Source organism: Trichechus manatus, unplaced genomic scaffold (genome assembly GCF_000243295.1).
Source record: "Trichechus manatus latirostris isolate Lorelei unplaced genomic scaffold, TriManLat1.0 scaffold00036, whole genome shotgun sequence".
Lineage (NCBI taxonomy): Eukaryota > Metazoa > Chordata > Mammalia > Sirenia > Trichechidae > Trichechus > Trichechus manatus.
In genome coordinates, this window is record NW_004443972.1 from 15007291 (window position 1) to 15027771 (window position 20481).

Below are 20481 nucleotides of genomic sequence, written 5' to 3' on the forward strand. Positions count from 1 at the left end.
TGTGCTGGAGGTCCTAGCCAGACCAATTAGGCTAGAGAAAGAAATAAAAGGCTTCAAAATTGGTAGGGAAGAAGACAAACTATCTTTGCAGGTGATATGATCTTATACACACAACCCCAAAGAATCTGCAAGAAAACTACTGGAACTAACAGAAGATTTCAGCAAAGTTTCAGGATACACGATAAACATACAAGAATCAGTTGGATTCCTTTACACCAACAAAGAGAACTTCAAAGAGGAAATCACCAAATCAATACCATTTACAATAGCTCCCAAGAAGATAAAATACAGAGGGACAAATCTAACCAGAGACGTAAAAGACCTATACGATGAAAACTACAAAACACTACTGCAAGAAAGCAAAAGAGACCTGCATAAGTGAAAACACATACCTTGCTCATGGATAGGTAGACTCAACATTGTGAAAATGTCAATTCTACAGAAAGCGATCTACAGATACAATGCAATCCTTATCCAAATTCCACCAGCATTTTTTAATGAGATGGAGAAACAAATCACCAACTTCATACGGAAAGGGAAGAGGCCCCGAATAAGTAAAGCATTACTGAAGAAAAATAACGAAGTGGGAGGCCTCACACTACCTGATTTTAGAACCTTTTATACCGCCACGGTAGTCAAAACAGCCTGGTACTGGTACAACAACAGATACATAGACCAATGGAACAGAATTGAGACTCCAGACAAATTCATCTACCTATGAGCAGCTGGTATTTGACAAAGGCCCAAAGTCCATTAAATGGGGAAAAGACAGTCTCTTTAACAAATGGTGCAGGTGTAACTAGATATCCACCTGCATAAAACTGAAAGAAGACCCATACCTCACACTAGGCACAAAAACTAACTCAAAATGGATCAAAGACTTAAATATAAAATAAAAAACGATGAAGATCATGGAAGAAAAAATAGGGACAATGCTAGGAGCCCCAATACATGGCATAAAATGAATACGAACCATAAGTAACAATGCACAAGCACCAGAACAGAGACTAGATAAATGGGAGCTCCTAAAAATCAAACACTTATGCTCATCAAAAGACTTCATCAAAAGAGTCAAAAGACAACCTACAGACTGGGAAAAAATTTTTGGCGACGACAAATCCGATCAGCATCTAATCTCTAAAATCTACAAGATACTGTAAAACCTCAACAACAAAAAGACAAATAACCCAATTAAAAAACGGGCAAAGGATATGAACAGGCACTCTGCCAAAAAAGATATCCAGGCAGCTAACAGACACATGAAGAAATGCTCATGATCATTAGCCATTACAGAAATGCAGATCAGAACTACAATGAGATATCATCTCACCCCAACAAGGCTAGCATTAATCCAAAAAAACACAAAATAATAAATGCTGGAGAGGTTGTAGAGAGACTGGAAAACTCATACACTGTTGGTGGGAATGTAAAATGGTACAACCACTTTGGAAATCGATTTCGCGCTTCCTTAAAAAGCTAGAAATAGAAGTACCATACAATCCAGCTAACCCGCCCCTTAGATATATCCTAGAGAAATAAGAGTCATCACACTAATAGATACATTCACACTCATGTTCACTGCAGCACTGTTCACAATAGCAAAAAGATGGAAACAACCTAGGTGCCCATCGACGGATGAATGGATAAACAAATTATGTTATAGCCACACAATGGAATACTATGCAACAATAAAGAACAACGATGAAGCCATGAAACGTCTTATACCATGGAGGAATCTGGCAGTTATTATGCTGAGTGAATTCAGTCAGTCACAGAAGGACAAATATTGTATAAGACCAATATTATAAGAACTCAAGAAAAGGTTTAAACACAGAAGAAAACATTCTTTGGTGCTTACGAGGGTGGGAAGGGAGGGTGAGGGTTATTTACTAACTAGACAGTAGATAAGAATTATCTTAGGTGAAGGGAAGGACAGCACACACTACAGGAGAAGTCAGCACAACTGGACTAAACCAAAGCTAAGAAGTTTCCTGAATACAATCAAACACTTCGAGGGACAGAGTAGCAGGGGTAGGGTCTGGGGTGCATGCTTTCAGGAGACATCTAAGTCAACTGGCATAACAAAGCTTATTAAGAAAATATTCTGCATCCGACTTTGGTGAGTGGCATCTGGGGTCTTAAAAGTTTGCAAGCAGCCATCTAAGATGCATCAACTGGTCCCAACCACCTGGAGTAAAGGAGAATGAAGAACACTAAAGACACAAGGAAAATATTAGCCCAACAGACAGAAAGGGCCACATTAACCAGAGACTTCATCTGCCTCAGAGCAGAAGAACTAAATGGTGCCTGGCTACCACCAATGACCGCCGTGACAGGGAACTCAACAGAGAGTCCCTGATGGAGCAGAAAGGTGGGGTGTAGAACTCAAATTCTAGTAACAAAACCAGACTTAACGGCTTGACTGAGACTTGAGGAAACCCAGGCCAACTCTTCAGACAGGGATTGGACTGGACTGTGGGACATAAAGTGATACTTGCAAGGAGTGTACCCCTTTACTCAAGTAGATACAAGAGACTAAATGGGAAGCTTCTGTCTGGAGGTGAGATGGGAAGGCAGAAAAGGTTAGGAGCTGGTTGAATGGACATGGGGAATCGGGTGGAAAGGAGGAGTGTGCTGTCACAGTATGGGAAGAGCAATTAGGGTCACATAACAATGTATGTATAAATTTTTATATGGGAGACTACCTTGAAATGTAAACTTCATTCAAACTACAACAGTAAAAATAAATAAAATAAAAGTAAAAGGAGTTATTTTTTGGTGTTTAAAAAAAAAAAAAGCCTGCTGTAAGGGAAACTATTTTACCTGAGCTTAATAGATTTGGGTTTTATTAGATCCTAAGAGATCTAGTGGAAGGGAAATAATCAACTGTAGCCCTTGACATGGGGAAAGAAAAATACTCAATTCCAGCCGTTTCCACGGTTACTGTGTCACCCAACTGTGCAGAAAAATAGCTGAGAAGCACTGGTGTAGGTCAAAACCCAGGATGTGTGCTCACTAAAAGACTAAGACCTAATCACAGGACTATAGAATGATTCCCCTTTCCGTATACCTTACCTGCACATCAACAGGGCTCCTGTATAAAAACAAAGGATTACAGCTGAAAGAAGTGCAAGCCTAGGTTCTGCTTAGGAAGGAATCATTAGGGGAACCAAAAGACAACAGGGGAGACAGAAATAAGGATATTACAGGAAAATTACCCTCTTACACCACAGCTACAGGAAACAGTAAACGCAATCTAACTTCTATCCAGACAAATATAAAACTCCCACTAAAAGCCTATCTACTACAATTCCTTTTACCTGATACATCATGTCTGACTTTCAACAAATAGCCTGAAGAGACAGAGCAAGCATCAAAACGAGGCTCAGAAATGGCAGAGATTTTGGAATTATCAGCCGGCAATTTAAATAACTATGATTCATATACTATGAATTCTATTCGAAAAAGTGGACAACATGAAGGAACAGATGGGTAATGTAAGCAGAGAGAAGGAAACACTAAGAAAGAATCCAAATGAAATGTGAGAAATTGAAATTAGTGTAACAGATATGAAGAATGTTTTTGATGTGCTCCTCAGTAGACTGGACATAGTGGAGAAAAGAATGAGTGAGCTTGATACTAAAAGGCAATGAGAAAAGAAAAGAAAAACAGATGAGACAGAATATCCAAGAACTGTCGCACAATTATAAAAGGTGTAACATACGTGTAATGGGAATACTGAAAGGGAAAGAAAGAGATAGAGGAACAGAAGAAATAGCTGAAGTAATAATAATAGACACCAATCACAACTCCAGGAAGTTCAGAGAACACTAAGCAAGATCAATACCAAAAAGTCTACATCTAGGCATATCATAATCAAACTGCAGAAAATTACAGACAAAGAAAAAATCTTGAAAAAAACGAGAGGTAGAAGTGAGGTGGAGGTAGAAACGTACCTGCAGAGGAACAAGGAATAGAATTATGTCAGACTTCTCTTCAGAAACCATGCAAGCAAGAAGAGTGGAGTGAAATATTTAAAATGTTGAAAGAAAAAAACTACCAACCTGGAATTCTGTATTCAGTGAAATTATCCATCAAAAATGAGGGAGAAATAAAGACTTTCTCAGACAAACAAAAATCGAGGCAATTTGTCACCAATAGATCTGCCTTGCAAAAAATGTTTTAAAAAAATTAAAGGAAGTTATTCGGAGAGAAGGCAAATTATATAGGTCAGAAACTTGGACCTACACAAAGAAAAGGAGCGTGTTAAAGAAAGAATGTTGTTGCTGTTTGGTGCTGTTGAGTCAATTTTCAACTCATAGTGACCCCATGTGACAGAGTAGAACTGCCCTATATGGTTTTCTAGACCTGTAATACCAGATTGCCAGATCTTTCTCCCACTGAGCCACTGGATATGTTCAAATGACCAACCTTTCTTTTAGCACTTGACTACTTAAGCACTGTCACCAAGCTCCTAAATGAAGGTAAAATAAAATCTTTTATTTTAGTATTCTTAATCTATTATATTATCATTTGTTCAAAATAATGATAGCAACAATGTATTGGGTGATTACACCTTATGGAGAGGAGAAATGAATGAGAGCAATATAGTAAGAGATGGGAGAGAGGAATTGGGAATACTCTGTTACAAGGTATCTCCACTACCTGTGAAGTGATACTGTGTTCTTTGAAAGTGGATTTAGATTGGTTATAAGCATATATTGCCATCTCTACGGCAACCACAATAAACGTGTAAAAGACATATAAAGTATATGCTAAGAGAGGAGAGAAAATGGAATCATATGAAATGTTCAGTTAAAACCAGTGAAGGCAGAAAGAGGGGAGGGAAAAAAAAAAGGAACAAGTACAATGAATAGAGAACAGTTACAAATATGGTAGATATAATTCGAACTATATCAATAACCACATTAAATGTGAATGGTCTAAAATACACCAAGTAAAAGACAGAAACTATCAGAGTGCATTAAAAAAAAAAAAAAAAAAAAAAACAAGACTCACTTATATGTTGTATACAAGAAACTCACTTTAAATTCAAAGATAGATTAAAAGTAATGAGATGGAGGAAAGAATAATCTTTTCAATAAATGGTGCTGGGACAACTGGATCCCCACCTGCAAAGGAATGAAGTTGGACCCATATCTCAGCTCATATACAAAAATTAACTCAAAATGGATCGAGGATCTAAATACAAGCACTAAAACCATAAAACTCTTAAAAGAAAACACAAGAGTAAAGCTTTGGGATCTAGTTTTTGACAATGGATTCTTAGATACAACACCAACAGCACGAGCAACAAAAGACAAAACAGGTAACTTGGACTTCATCAAAATTAAAAACTTTTGTACATGAAAGGGCTTTATCAAGTAAGTGAACAGACAACCTACAGAATGGGAGAAAATATTTGGTAACCATATATCTGATAAGGGTTTTTAATACCCAGAATATATTTTAAAAAAACTCTTACAACTCAACAACCAAAAGACAAATAATTCAAAATGTACATACAAATATGTACAGTCAATCATCATTTGTTGATTCCATGTTGCGATTCTGGCTACTTTATAAAATTTATTTATAACCCCCAAATCAATATTTGTGGTAGCTTCACATTTATTCCACACACACACACAGAATGACAAAAATTCTGAGTTGCCAATGCACACTTCCTAGCTGAGTTTGAGCAAGGCAATGCTCTACCTTCTGTTTCAGCTCTCGTAGGGCAAACAGGTGTTCTTTTATGGTCTATTTAGTGCTATGTTTTTTGTATTTTTCTGCTTTTTGGTGGTGAATTTGTTATTTAAAATGGCCCCCAAGTGTAGTGCTAAAATGTTGTCTAGTATTCTTAAGTGCAAGAAGGCTGTAATGTGCTTGCCAAAGAAAATACATGTGCTAGATAAGCTTTACTCAGGCATGAGTTACAGTGCCATTGGCCACAAGTTCAACTTTAAAGAATCAACAATATATATTAAATATAATGTCTTTAAACAGAAAAATGATAGTGAGGATGGCACAGGACTGAGCAATGTTTCATTCTGTTACACATACGGTTGCCTTAAGTCTAAGCCGACTCAATGGTAACTAACAGTACAACAATAACAACAACAACAAAAACAAACATAAAACAAGATTATGTATTTATCAGTTGATGAAAATATTGTGACCAGACGCTTGCAGGAATCTAACCCTGTAGTTTTTCCCTTAGGATCAATGATTCAGTATTCACTAATTCAATATTTGCAGTAACTTTATCGAACCTAATTACCATGAATAATGTGAATCAACTGTATTTGATACTTTGCAACTATTCTGTAAACAAATAATCCATATTTATGCATTTCATTTATACAAAATACAAACTGAATTTTGAGACAGTGAAATATCATTTATTTCTGCTTATAAACATGAAATAATCTATAAAATAAAGAAAATTTAAGGTTAACAAGCTTCCTAGTGATAAAGGAATAATTAATCAAGTCTATTATCTTTAAAAAAAGGAAAAAAAAAAGATGTATTCTACTAAACCTGCCTAAAAGGGTAAAAATCATTGGGAGGGAGGGGTGGTAGTTAAAATACCTTCTACATAATGAAAAAAAATTGAGGATATTTTCACTTCTGAAATAAAGCTCTCTTTTTAGCAATATACACTTCACTAACCTTCAAGCTAGAGAAATTTGTCACGTTCTATATTTTAAAATTTTTTTCCATCAAGTAAATGATCTGCCTTAGTATATATCTGGGGTAGTTAGCACTTGGTAAATGTCATTTTAAATACTGGAAGCAAATTTAGGGCAAACAGTCCATAGCATTAGTGTGGTGTGAAGCCTAAAATTAAGGCTCAATATCAAGTGCTGTTTTGACATGTGGTAAAATCCAGAGGGCTCTGAGTGGCCTAACTGCAAGTTCCCCTCCCACTCTGTTCTGTGGATAAGACTCTCTTCAAAAGGGATCAGGCAGTTTCTGCTTACCCTTGAGTGGCACTTTCAGTTTTCAGCCAGTTGGAGGAATTATTCAAACAAGCCAATCACATCCTCCCACAGGAAGCAGGGAATACCCCACCCTCTTGATACTACAAAGCCTGCCTTCCATAGTCCCTTTTGGTTCACTCTGTTTCTAGGTGCAACCTTCATGTGGCCTTGCATGGCATTGGCAGTCCTCTTCTGCTGGGTTGTGAGTATATGTGACTAATAAATTGTTGTCTTATCTGTCCAGTGTCAGATGCTGTGTGTTCAGCCATCCTCATAACTCTAGGGTGGGTTGGATGAATAGGAGGCAATTAAAATAACTGGTATCTAATCTTACCATCAAGAATTCCTTTGCAGATATGAACAGGCACTTCACCAAAGAAGACATTCAGGTGGCTAACAGACACATTAGGAAATGCTCATGATCATTAGCCATTACAGAAATGCAAATCAAATTATAATGAGATACCATCTTACCTCAACAAGGCTAGCATTAATCCAAAAAACACAAAATAATAAATGTTGGAGAGGTTGTGGAGAGACTGGAACACAAATACACTATTGGTGGGGATGTAAATGGTACAACCACTTTGGAAATCGATTTGATACTTCCTTAAAAAGCTAGAAATAGAAGTATCATAAGATCCAGCAATCCCACTTTGGTTTAGTCCAGTTGTGCTGACTTCCCTTGTAGTGTGCGCTGTCCTTCCCTTCACCTAAGATAATTCTTGTTTACTATCTAGTTAGTGAATAACCCTCACCCTCCCTCCCCACCCCTGTAACCATCAAAGAATGTTGTCTTCTGTGTTTAAACCTTTTCTTGAGTTCTTAAAATAGTGGTCTTATACAATATTTGTCCTTCTGTGACTGACTAAATTCAGTCAGCATAATGCCCTCCAAATTCCTACATGTTATGTTTCACGGATTCATCATTGTTCTTTATCGTTGCAGAGTATTCCACTGTGTGACATCTGAGGTCTTAAAAGCTAGCAAGCAGCCATCTAAGATGCATCAATTGGTCCCAACCACATGGAGTAAAGCAAAATGAAGAACACCAAAGACACAAGGAAAATACCAGCCCAAGAGACAGAAAGGGCTACATAAACCAGAGACTCTGTCAGCTTGAGACCAGAAGAACTAGATGGTGCCTGGCTACCACCAATGACCGCCCTGACAGGGAACACAACAGAGTCCCTGATGAGCAGGAGAAAAGTGGGGTGCATAACTCAAATTCTAGTAAAAAGACCAGACTTAATGGTTTGATTGAGACAGGAGGGACCCTAAAAGACATGGCCCCTGGACTCTCTGTTAGCCCAAAACTAAAACCATTCCCAAGGCCAACTCTTCAGACAAAGATTAGACTGGACCATGGGACATAAAATGATACTCGTGAAGAGTGTGCTTCTTTGTTCAAGTGAATACATGAGACTAAATGGACAGCTGCTGTCCGGAGTCGAGATGAGAAGGCAGAGAGGATCAGGAGCTGACTGAATGGACACGGCAAATATGGCGTGGAAAGGAGGAGTGCGCTGTCACAGTATAGGGAGAAGCAACTAGGGTCACATAAACAATGTGTGTATAAATTTTCGTATGAGAAACTAACTTGAATTATAAAGTTTCATTTAAAGCACAAGAAAAAAAAAAAAAAGTTCTCTGCATTTCTTCATTCCCTCACTGGTCTACTGTTCTAAAAGGCTTTACATTTATTATTAATTAAAATGATCAAAAAATTAAGACATTAATATGAAATGCTCAAAGAAAACTTATAATAAGCACAGAATAAAATCCAAAAAAAAACCAAAGAAACTAGATGTTTAACCTAGCCATTATTCAATAGGTCAAGAGAAGTAATGAGAAATTTTTATTCAGAATTCTATAAAACACTACGAATACAAATTATTAGAATGATAGCATTCTAAAATTGAGTTTAAAAAAGGGTATTCACCACATGGGTTGATTGTAGAGCTAAGTGAAGCAACTCCAGTGGAAAGGCCGCCTTTTGAAACTGCTGAAGCCACAGGAGGTGTAGAAGATGAAGTTGGTGTAGTAGAGGAGGCTGTTGAGGATGATAACCGTTCTCCAGACTCCATTATCTATGAGAGAGGAAACAAACATTAACTCTCAGTATTAGATAGTGGAATTATTCAAAGGTATAAAGCATATTTAAAATATGTCAAACCTTTCAGGCATACTATTTAAAATATGAAATAAATTTAGAAATATATGTTCTTCTGAAAGATAAAATGAAGAGTAGATAAAAAGGATATAATTAAAAATACCAATTTATGAAATAACTTTAATGTTAAGTATACCAAATCCTCTTCTAATAGACATGTGCAGTTTCCTCATAACAAAATAGTGATTTGAACACAGTCATGTGTCGCTTAACTTCCACAATACGTTTTGTGAAATAGGATGTTATATGACTTGTACACTGTGCAAACACCATATTACTTAGCAAAGTATATTTGCTTCCTCAGTCTCTGCCCCTCTCTCTGGTAGCCACAATTCAGTGGCTTCTCCAGGGCGCCTCCATGATCCCCTTCTCTGACCCTGTATCCTCCACTCCATGCCCTTTCCTAAGCCCTCCCATACCCCTGCCTCTTGGCTCCTTCCCCAGTGCGCCCACCTTCCTGAGCCCTGCATCCCACCGGAGCCCAGATGTGCACCATGAGCAAGCCCAGGAGGTTCCACTGAGTGCAGAGGCCACTCAATTACTCAGCCTGACTTATCGTGGTTCACCGACCTCCAGTGACTAGTGCCCACATCTTCACAGGACCCCCCTGCCCCTGTCTCCTTCTCCTTCCTTCTCCCTCTATCCCTTTCTTCCTGGGTCCAGACAAGCCTATACACACAGCCATATATACCGTATATACTTAGAAAAGCTATATGAGACCATAGACATATATATAGTTGGACACTGCTCGGACAGACACTATGTGGTCCATGACTATATAGTAATGTCACACAAATGTCACACAGGCTTAAGGGAAATTAACATTTTATTCTTCCTTAACTACTTCATCATCTATTTACTTGCAACATAATATCCATATTATCTTATTAATGAATCAAGAAAATATCACCACATTTGAACGCATTGCATCCCTGCCTTCTAAACCCAGACAGCAATTTGGCTGCAGGTCTTAAGTGTGCAAGAATCTGGTGTGGTAATCCCAATTCAGTGAGGCCCCCCAAAAAGGCAAATACATTTCAGAGTTTTTACTGAAGTCAAGTTTGAATTATGACCTCAAAATGGCTTAGTGTGAACCATTTATAAATACAAAATCATTTACAAGCATCTTTATTAATTTGTTTAGGTACTGTGGTACAGTCTTGCATTGCTTTTTCCAATAGTTTATGTTGTCATTTAAAAATCCAGAATATAATAGATTATCATCATTTTAATACTCTATGCATTCACTATTTCCACAAGTAAGGAAATCATGAAGTTCACAGTTGTTCTAAGGAGCACATAATCTATAAGAAACAAACAAACCAAAAAAGATGCTCCTCATCTATAAGTTACCTTAGGATCTATTTCAAATAAACTCTCACCATTTAAATAAGCTAACTGTAAAGAGATTTCTCTATGGAATTTCTGTATGGAATTTGATAGCTCCCATAATTACTATACATTTTCTAAGAAAAATGGTTTGATTTCATGTTAAAATTTCATTTGTAAATATTAATTAAAGCAATTTAAGATTAATGTGTAAATATTGAGTGAATCCATACAGTATATAGATGCTTTTTCTCATAAGATAGATAAATATGGTAAAGGCAATCTCAGTTTACTGCATGACATATTAGTAGGATCATTTCAGTGAGCTTTCCAATCATAAACAATTAAAAACTCTTCATATTTTGGCATTGCTGTCAATCACCTCCATAGATGATGGTACTGCTATGATGAGTATGTTCATATTCTTACAGAATATTTCCTTCTTTTCATCAGTATTCATCATGGCGAAGATGTAGATCTAATAATGGCTGCACGGAACTAATGTTTAAAGGGCAGGTTTGGGGTCATCAAACAATCAATAACAGGCTTTGAGACATGTGGCTATCTGATGACAAGGCCCATGGCTGACACCTTCCTCTCTATAGTTATTTTTACCAACAAGTCTCATTTCACTAAATAGAAAAAAATCTTGATCTATTGGGATAGATGTTTTTTTTTCTTCTTTGTATCTGGTAACCTCATTGTGTTAAATAATTCTAAAATCTACTATTTAAATGTATTACCATTACTTAAAAAAAATGGAAGTTTTGTTTGTTTTTTTCAATTTGCTTTTGTATTCCATGGCAAAAATAATCTGGTCACATAATAGAGATAAGCACTTTAACTGAGTACCTCGCTCAGGATAAAAGCTCAATAAATAGTCATTATTTTTTAAGGATAATAAGCTGTGAAGTCTAGGTATATTTCTATCTGTTGATATTACTTGATTCAGAATAAAAGTGAGGAAAACCCGGAAGATAAAACAAGCAGTCTCTATCTAATAAAATTACATATACATATGCTTAAATCTTATGATTCTACTTCTGAGAATCTATTCTGTAGAAATAAGGAGTCCCTGGGTGGTGCAAATGGTGCAAATGGTTAAGTGATGGACTACTAACCAAAAGGCTGCAGTTCAAACCCACCCAAAGTCTTCCTAAAGGTCACAGCCTTGAAAATCCTATGGAGTGCAGTGCTATCTACACATATGGAGTTGCCATGAGTTGGAAAAGACCAGATGGCAACTAACAATAACATTCTGTAGAAGTAAAGTCCCAGTAGGCAAAGCAATAGATGCAACATTGTGTATTATTCCACTGTTCAAAAATAAAATTTAAACCTGGCAGTGAGAAAGAGTGGAACTAGAGTTTGTAACATGAGGTTGGAAAAAAGCGGCAAAACTTTGTCTTTTATTCAAGATTCTTTCTGTTCATTTAAGTGGGTATTTCAGAAGAGAATTAACTTTTAAAAACTGTGCTTATTTAGCCATTTTCCTTAGAAATTCTATTATGTACATCATGCATATATTAATTTTTTTGATCTTAGATACACATGTTGTTACCCAGTATGATCTGTTAGGGTTCCTGAGTATTCTTGTATGTAAAGTCCTTCTTTCTTACCAAAACCCAAACCCAAACCCATTGCCATCGAGTAGAATACCAACTCACAGCGACCCTATAGGACAGAGTAGAACTGCCCGGCAGGGTTTCCAAGGCTATAAATCTTTACAGAAGCAGACTGTCACATTTTTCTCCTGCAGAGCAGATAGTGGGTTCAAATTGCTGAACTTTGGTTTGTAGGTGAGTGCTTAACCACTGACCAACCAGGGTTCCTTCTGTTTTCTTATAAAGGCTCTAAGTTTTTTGTTTTTTTAAATAGGAATTTCCTAGTTATAGGAACCAAAATTTGATCAACTACTCCATGTTCATCTTATAAATATCCTATTTTCAATTTACAGAAATTTTTAAAAATCTACTCTACCCTTTGTTACTCTAGTATGAAGACTGTCTTATGCTTGATTTATTACGAATCACCTTTATAAAATTCTCTCTTTTAGTTAAATCTTATTGTTTTCAGATTTTATTTACTTATTATTTTATTTTATTATTTACTCATCTCCTGCAAGCACAGCTCTAGAAGGAATTAAAAAAAGAAAAGAAAAAAAGTTGACGTCAAGTCAATTCTGACTCACAGTGACCCTATAGGGCAGAGAAGAACTGCCCCATAGGGTTTCTAAGGCTATAATCTTTACAGAAGCAGACCGTCGCATCTTTCTCCCGTGGAGTGGCTGGTGGGTTCTAATTACTGACCATTTAGTTAGCAGCTGAGCGCTTAACCACTATGCGACCAGGGCTCCTTCTAGAAGGAATAGTGGCCATCAATTTGAAAGCAAAAAGATAAGAAGGCAATGCCTTTTATAACTGTAGATAATCTACAAAACAATCACTGTTATACCATATTGTAAGAACTATTCAAAGAAAGTGGTTTAAAAAACAGGTGCACCAAGGAATGCTAAAATCAGTGGGTATCAAAGAAGAAACTATCGTATTTTTATGCAAATAACGCATCCTTCTGCATTTGTTTGCTAGCCATGCCCTGCCTCTGGCAATGTATTTTTGTAAATGTGCTAATTTTTTTTACAGCGACATGTGGAAGAGGACTGGCATGGCAGTGCTTGTGAGAGTACCTTACAGGGGGAGGACACGGCTGGCAAACAAACGCAGAAGGTGTGTGTTATTTGCATAAAAATACAGTAGTCTACAGGACAAATAGTCTACACAAAACACAGCCTCATCTACCCCGAGACCAGAAGAACTAAAGGGTGCCCAGTTATCACTACTGATTGTTCTAATCAGGAACAAAACAGACTGACCCAGATAAAATGGGAGAAAATGCGTAACAGAACTTCAAATGCCTTAAAAAAAAACAAAAACAAACTAGGCCTACTGGACTGGTTGAGACTGGAGGACTCCCTGAGACGATGGCCCTGAGACACTCTTCAAATCTTGAACTGAAACTAATCCCTGAGGTCACCTAGTAGCTAAACAAAAATTGGCTCAAAAAATAATATCACACTTAAGTACTGTCCTCCTTTTAAAAAAATCACCTATGTGAGACCAAATGGTCAGTAATTACTTTAAAACAAAGGTGAGAAAGCAAGGGAGCAGGGAAACTAGATGAATGGAAATAGACCAACCAGAATAGAAATAATGAGAATGTTCACACATTGTGAAGAACGTAACCAACGTCCCTGAACAAATTCTGTAGAAATTGTTGAATGGGAATCTAAAGTGCTGTGTAAACCTTTACTGAAAACACATATCTGTCTTGGAAGAAGTACAGCCAGAATGCTCCTTAGAAGTAAGGATAGCAAGACTTCATCTCATGTACTTTGGACCCGTTATCAGGAGGGACCAGTCCCTGGAAAAGGACATCATGCTTGGTAAAGTAGCGGGTCATCAAAAAAGACAAAGACCCTCAACAACATGGACTGACAAAGTGGTTGCAATGATGGGTTCAGGCAAAACAACAATTGTGAGGATGGTGCAGGACCAGACAGTGTTTCGTTCTGTTGCACACAGGGTCACTATGAGTCGAAACCAACTCGATGGCACCTAACAACAAGAAGAGGTTATAAGGTTCAAACTCACCAGCCGCTCTGCAGGAGAAAGATGTGGCAGTCTGCTTCCTTAAGGATTTACAGCCTTGGAAACTCTATGGGGCAGTTCTACTCTGTCCTATAAGGTTGTTATGGGTTGGAATTAGACTCCGTCCTATAAGGTCACTATGAGTCAGAATTTGACTTGACAGTTTGATTTTTTTTTTATATAGGTCATGTAGATGCAAGTTATATCTATTTACAGGTTATTTATATAATTGGCATGTCATTTTATTTTTAGCCAGATCATTTTATGCTAAGAATTAAAAATTTAGAAAACGTCTCATACTTGTACACACACCCTTCCTACCATCAAATATTCATCCGGGGAACATTTGGCAATGTCTGGAGACTTTTTTTTTTTAATAGTCAGCATTCTTATTAGAACTGTATGCATTGTTCATGGAGCCCTGGTGGTGCAGTGGTTAAGTGTTCGGCTGCTAACCAAAAGGCTGGCAGTTCAAATACACCAGTCGCTCCTTGGAAACCCTATGGGGCAATTCTACTCTGTCCTATAGGGTCGCTATGAGTTGGAATCAACTTGATGGGCACCGGGTTTTTGTTTGTTTGCTTGCTTATGCACTGGTCAATGCAGAGCCAAGTCCTGAATTAGGATTACATTTCTTTTCTTTTCAAAAACAGTTTTTAAAGGTCATTCACAAACAATTAGAGGACAGGACATTTTAAAACTACTTAGGGTGATGTGCTCAATACAGCATGTTGTGTGACCTTGGACATGTCTTGTCTTGGTCTCTTCTTTTTTTAAATGAGAAGGCTGGACAAGATAACTACTGTGGTATCTACCAGCTCTAGCACTCTTTGACTTAAAGTATACAAGAATATGAAGAATCATGGACCAACAAAGTGAAAGAGATTTCCAACTCTTTGCTTATCTGTATTTTCTACAAGGAACATGTATTTCTTTTGTAAATATAGAAGCAATAACTGAAAAAAAAGTATTTTTTAAATCTGACAAAATACATATAAAAAAAGTTGGCCATTTTAACTATTTTTAAGTGTACAATTCAGGGATATTAGCTACATTCACCATGTTGTACAACCATCACCACTATCTATCTCCTGAAGTTTAACATCATCCCAAACAGAACTCAGTACCCCTTAAGCAATAACTCCCTATCCCGTCCACCTCCCAGCCCCTGGTAAGCACTAATAAACTTTTGTCACTATGTATTTGTCTATGCTAGATATTACATATTAGTAGGATCATATTTCTCCTTTTGTATCTGATTTACTTCACTTAGCATAATGTTTTCATGGTTCATCCATGCATAACATGTATTAGAAGTTCATTTCTCTTTATGGCTGAATAATGCTCCACTGTGTGTATGCAGCACCATTTGTTTATCCATTCATCTGCTGATGGACACTTGGGCTGTTTCAGCCATCTGGCTACCATGAGTAATGCTGCAGTGAATACTGGTACACAAGCATCTGCTTAAGTCCCTGCTTTCAAATCTTTTTGGTCCATACTTTGGAGTGGAATTTCTGGGTCATATGGTAATTCTAAGTTTAACTTTTTTTAGGAACCACCAAACTGTTTTCTACAGCAGATGTGCCATTTTATATTCCAACAAGCAACGGACGAGGGTTCCAATTTATCCACATCCTCACCAATACGTATTTTCCCTTTTTCCTGATAACAGCCATTCTAGTGTAGTGTACGGTAAGCATCTTTTCACATGCTTACTGGCCATTTGTATGTCTCTTTGGAGAAATGTCTATTCAAGTCCTTCACACATTTTTAATGGGGTGGCTTATCTTTTTGTTGTTGGGTTATACATACTGGATATTAAACCCTTTTCAGATATTTTCTCCCATTCTGTAGGTTGTCTCTTCCTTCCTGATACACAAAAGTTTTTCATTTTGATGAAATCCAATTTATGTATTTTGTCTTCTGTTGCTCATGCTTTTGCTGTCGTATCTAAGAACCCATTGCCAAAACAAGGTTTTGAAGGCTAACCTCTAAGCTTTGTCTAAGTGTTTTGTGATTTTAGTTCTTATACTTAGGTCACTGATCCAGTTTAAGTTAATTTTGGTACATGGTGTGAAATACAGGTCCAACTTCATCTTTTCCATTCTTTTGAGATCCAGTTATTCCAGCACCACTTACTGAAGAGATTGATCTTCCCCCACTGAATGGACTTGGCTCCTTGGTCGAAAATCAATTGGCCGAAGATACATGGGTTTATTTCTAGGCTCTTAATTCTACTCCATAGGTCTCTATGTATATTCTGATACCAGGACCACACCGTTTTTATTGCTGTAGTGTTATAGTATGTTTTGAGAACAGGAAGTGTGAATGCTCCTTTGTTCTACTGTATTTTACTACAAGATTTTTTTTTCAAGATTATTTTGGCTATTAGAGGTTCCTTGCAATTTCATATGAATTTGAGGACTGGCTTTTCCATTTCTGCAAAAAAGCCTGTTAGAATTTTAATAGGGATTGTTCTGCATCTGTAGAATGCTTTAGGTAGCACTGACATCTTAACAATATGCAGTCTTCCAATTCATGAACCCAAACCAAAAAACCAAACCTGCTGCCATGGAGTCAGTTCTGACTCATAGTGACCCTATGGGACAGAGCAGAACTTCCCCATAGGGTTTCCAACTGGGGCTGGTGGATTCAAACTGCCAACTTTTTGTTAGCAGCTGAACACTTAACCACCGCACCACCAGGGCTCCAAATTTCATGAACAGGGGATATCTTTTCATTTGATTTAGGTCTCTAAATTTTTTATTGTCACAATTGAGAGGGTGCTACTAGAACAAACTGGGTATAGACCAGGGATGCTGCTAAACATCCTACAACATATAGGACAGCCCCAACAAGAGAGAATTATCTGACCCAAAATGTTAATAGTGTCAAGGTTGATAAACTCTGATCTTAAGTATCAAAAACTGTATTACTTAGAATTCAATTAACCAAAACATTCTTTTAAGTAGTAATTCTAGATAACTATAATAAAATGATTCAAGCTGATTTCAATAACCCAAAGCCACTGCAGTAAACAATAAAATTATATTTGCGTATCTTTTGTGTCACCATACCTCTAGAGTCTGCATGATACATTTTGTCCTAATTGTTTAGAAACTGATAATACATGATATGTAGTGAACGTATATCATAATGTTTAGTTATACTGGGTAACATAAATTTTACTGTATTTTACTAAAATGATACTTATCTGTAACAATTCTGAGAACAAATAAAATCAGAATTCATGAAAATTATAAGACCACGAACACCTTCTCTCTATATGATTTTATGTACTCCAAAGAAGATTCGATGATCAATTGTTAATGATAATATTGTTCAAATTCACATATATCAAATGTTTCTTTTTGTGCAATCATAGTTTATGAACACTGACAGCTGGTAGGTATAAACCTGAACAGGTGCAAATAGGGAAGAGCAAGACATGTTGGCTGAGAAATGTAAACATGATCAGCTCCCTGTGCTTCGGTTGCAGGAATCCTTTAATACTCCAAGTATAGCTACAGAATAGACTGAAGATTCAAGTACATGTAAAAATAGACTTATCCTGGAAGGAAGTTTCTTAAAGAATATCTTTATCTGTGTCAACCACACTAAAAGTTCTCTGTAAGAGTTCAAAGCACAGATGCAGATTTGGTGAACTCTTATTTTTCCTTTTCAAAGTAACCGCGGTGAAAAACAAAATCAGGAAGAATATAAGGAAATAGTCACTGTGTTGCATGTTTTGGTTTAGTAACAGCACTTACAGTAGAGCTTTAGAAGTCCATTATTTTCTAAAAATTCTGACAAATACTTTTAAATAATCATTTCTTTAGATAAGTTCCAGGCAACTAAACATTTGGACAAATAATACTTCAAGACATTAAGCAGTAAAACATAAACAAAAACACAGCAATAAACACATTTTTCTGTTAAGAGACTTTGGGAAATGAGATGAGGCAGAAATACCTTACTAGACAGTAGGCAAAATTATTCTCTGAATATAATAAGAACATGATTCTTCTATTCACAAAATTTTTATTTATCAACATTTTCAGGAACACAATTATTTCAAGGCATTAAGCATAGTATATTGTGATTTTAGATATGAATATATGAAATGGATTTCCTTTGTGTCACTTGACACATTTTGACTACCACCGTTAACAGTCGGACAATTAATTACACCTCTAATCAGAAACAGGCTGGTAAGGAGTTCCTCTGTACTCCAGCCTACAATCTGGACCAAGTCTCTGACCTCTCTAAATACACCCACTCCTCACTTACCCAACGTGGTTAGGTTCCAAAGACCAGGTCATTATGCGAAAATCAGCATTATACAAAAATGCAGATTTTTTTTCCTGTTTTCAGGCCATCTATTTGTTCAATTTTTTTAATTTAGAAAATATGATCATAGAAATAGTAACAGCTAAGATTTACTGATGTGCTCCTCACTGTGACAAGTCCAGTTATGGATTATTCCTCTTTGGAGAAGGACTCTTGGAGGAGACAAAGCTGGATAAAGCCGGGCTGTGTGACTGGAGGGCCACAGCTTAACCATTTCACCTTTCTCCTGTGCTGGGTCAGAGCTTCCCTCGAAGAGCCGCCTCCAGGGCTCCACTCCCACCCCTGTAATCCCTGCATTCACGATTCGGAAGCCTGCTCTGCCCTCCAGGCCTGGCGAGTCACCAAGACTCAGGGGCTTCCTACAAGGGCTCTGGGAGTCTGGCTGAACACCTGGCTCCACCGACGTGAAGGCAAAGGCCCAGTTAGGCTTACTTTGGGTTATCATTAAACTTGCGTGCATTTCTTCCTCCCATTTTGGTGAGTGGCACCTGGGGTCTTAAAAGCTTGCAAGTGGCCATCTACAATGCATCAATTCGTTCCAACCCACTTGGAGCAAAGGCGAACCAAGAACAGCAAAGACACTAGGAAAATATTAGCCCGACAGACTAACGGTCCACATAAACCAGAAACTCCATCAGCCTGTGACCAGAAGAACTAGATGGTGCCTGGCTACCACCAATGACCGCCCTGACAGGGAATACAACAGAGAGTCCTGGATGGAGTGGGAGAAAAGTGCAGAGCAGAACTCAAATTCATGTAAAAAGACCAGACTTAATGGTCTGACAGAGACTGGAGGAACCCCTGAAACTATGGCCCCCGGATGCACTGTTAACTCAGAAATAAAACCATTCCCGAAGCCCACTCCTCAGACAAAGATTACATGGGACTATAAAACAAAGAACAATACACGTGAGGAATCTGCTTTTTAGTTCAATCAGATAGACGAGACCAAATAGGCATCTCCTGTCCGGAGGCAGAATGAGAAAGCAGGAAAGGACAGGAACTGGTTGAATGGACACAGGGAACTCGGGATGGAAAGAGAGAGTGTGCTGTCACATTGTGCAGACTGCAACTAATGTCACAAAACAATATGTGTATAAATTTTCTATGAGAAATTAACTTGAGCTGTAAACTTTCACCTAAATCACAATTAAAAAAAAAAACCCTCACAGCATTTCTTCCAAACACCATTTCCAATGCGTCTTCCTTTCCTCCCTTACCATCCCTCAGCAATTTTGAGCTGCAGGACTTTAGGCTGAACAGGAGCTAGGAACCCAGGACCGGTGTCTGCTGGCTCGGTGCTGTCTGCGTGTCTGCCCGGAGGCCGCGGCCACAGAGGAAGCCAGCTCGTGCAGCAGCTGGACGTGGTGCACCGCCTGTTGGAGGGAGTGGCGGGCACAGGGCAGCACGGCCCAGCTTCCCAGAGGCTGCCAAGAGACCTTCCTCGAGGGAGGGGACACTTTGCAGCTGGTGCCATGCCCACCACCTCATTAATGCGCAAAACAGTCAGATAGTAGATATTTGACTATTGTCATAAATGCAAAATGTCGGATAATGAGATAGTTAATAAGTGAGGAGTAAGGTGTACTAATTTCCTTGCTGGAAAAATGATGGGTTGAATTAAACTAGCCCTCAAATGCTATCAGAGTTTTACCACCTTGATGGTTAAAAAACAAACAAAAGTAATCCTCACATTAAAATATTTAATAATTTAATGGTATTTTTCCTTATCATCCTTCCCATTGTCCTTGATTCTATCTCCAAATATGCATGTATTTCAAAATGCTAAATTGCAGACTTCTGCTAAATTTTTTAAAGATTTACTCTTTTCTTATTTATACCTCAAGACAACTGATGATGAGAAAATTATCCAAGAGTAGATGGTAAAGCACTGGTTTTTATACTGCTCAGTAAATAATCTAGTCTGTTAACGGGGAGTATCCTTTTCCATTCAAAGGATTAAGTATTCCTTTGAAATGAGATATCTGTAGGG

At 37.6% G+C, this 20481-nt stretch overlaps 1 protein-coding gene across 18 annotated transcripts in view; it reads right to left on the bottom strand.

Annotated features, from left to right (window-relative positions):
- Window positions 1-20481, bottom strand: part of BAZ2B (bromodomain adjacent to zinc finger domain 2B) — a 463486-nt gene that overhangs the window by 174015 nt on the left and 268990 nt on the right. For all 18 annotated transcript variants that reach the window (XR_002823946.1, XM_023730420.1, XM_023730423.1 and 15 more), the window contains one exon: window positions 8929-9076. Coding sequence is in view for 17 of the 18 variants with exons in the window: in XM_023730420.1 (XP_023586188.1) it covers window positions 8929-9073 (145 nt within the window). In the remaining variant the exon portion in view is untranslated. The remainder of the gene's footprint in view (window positions 1-8928; window positions 9077-20481) is intronic.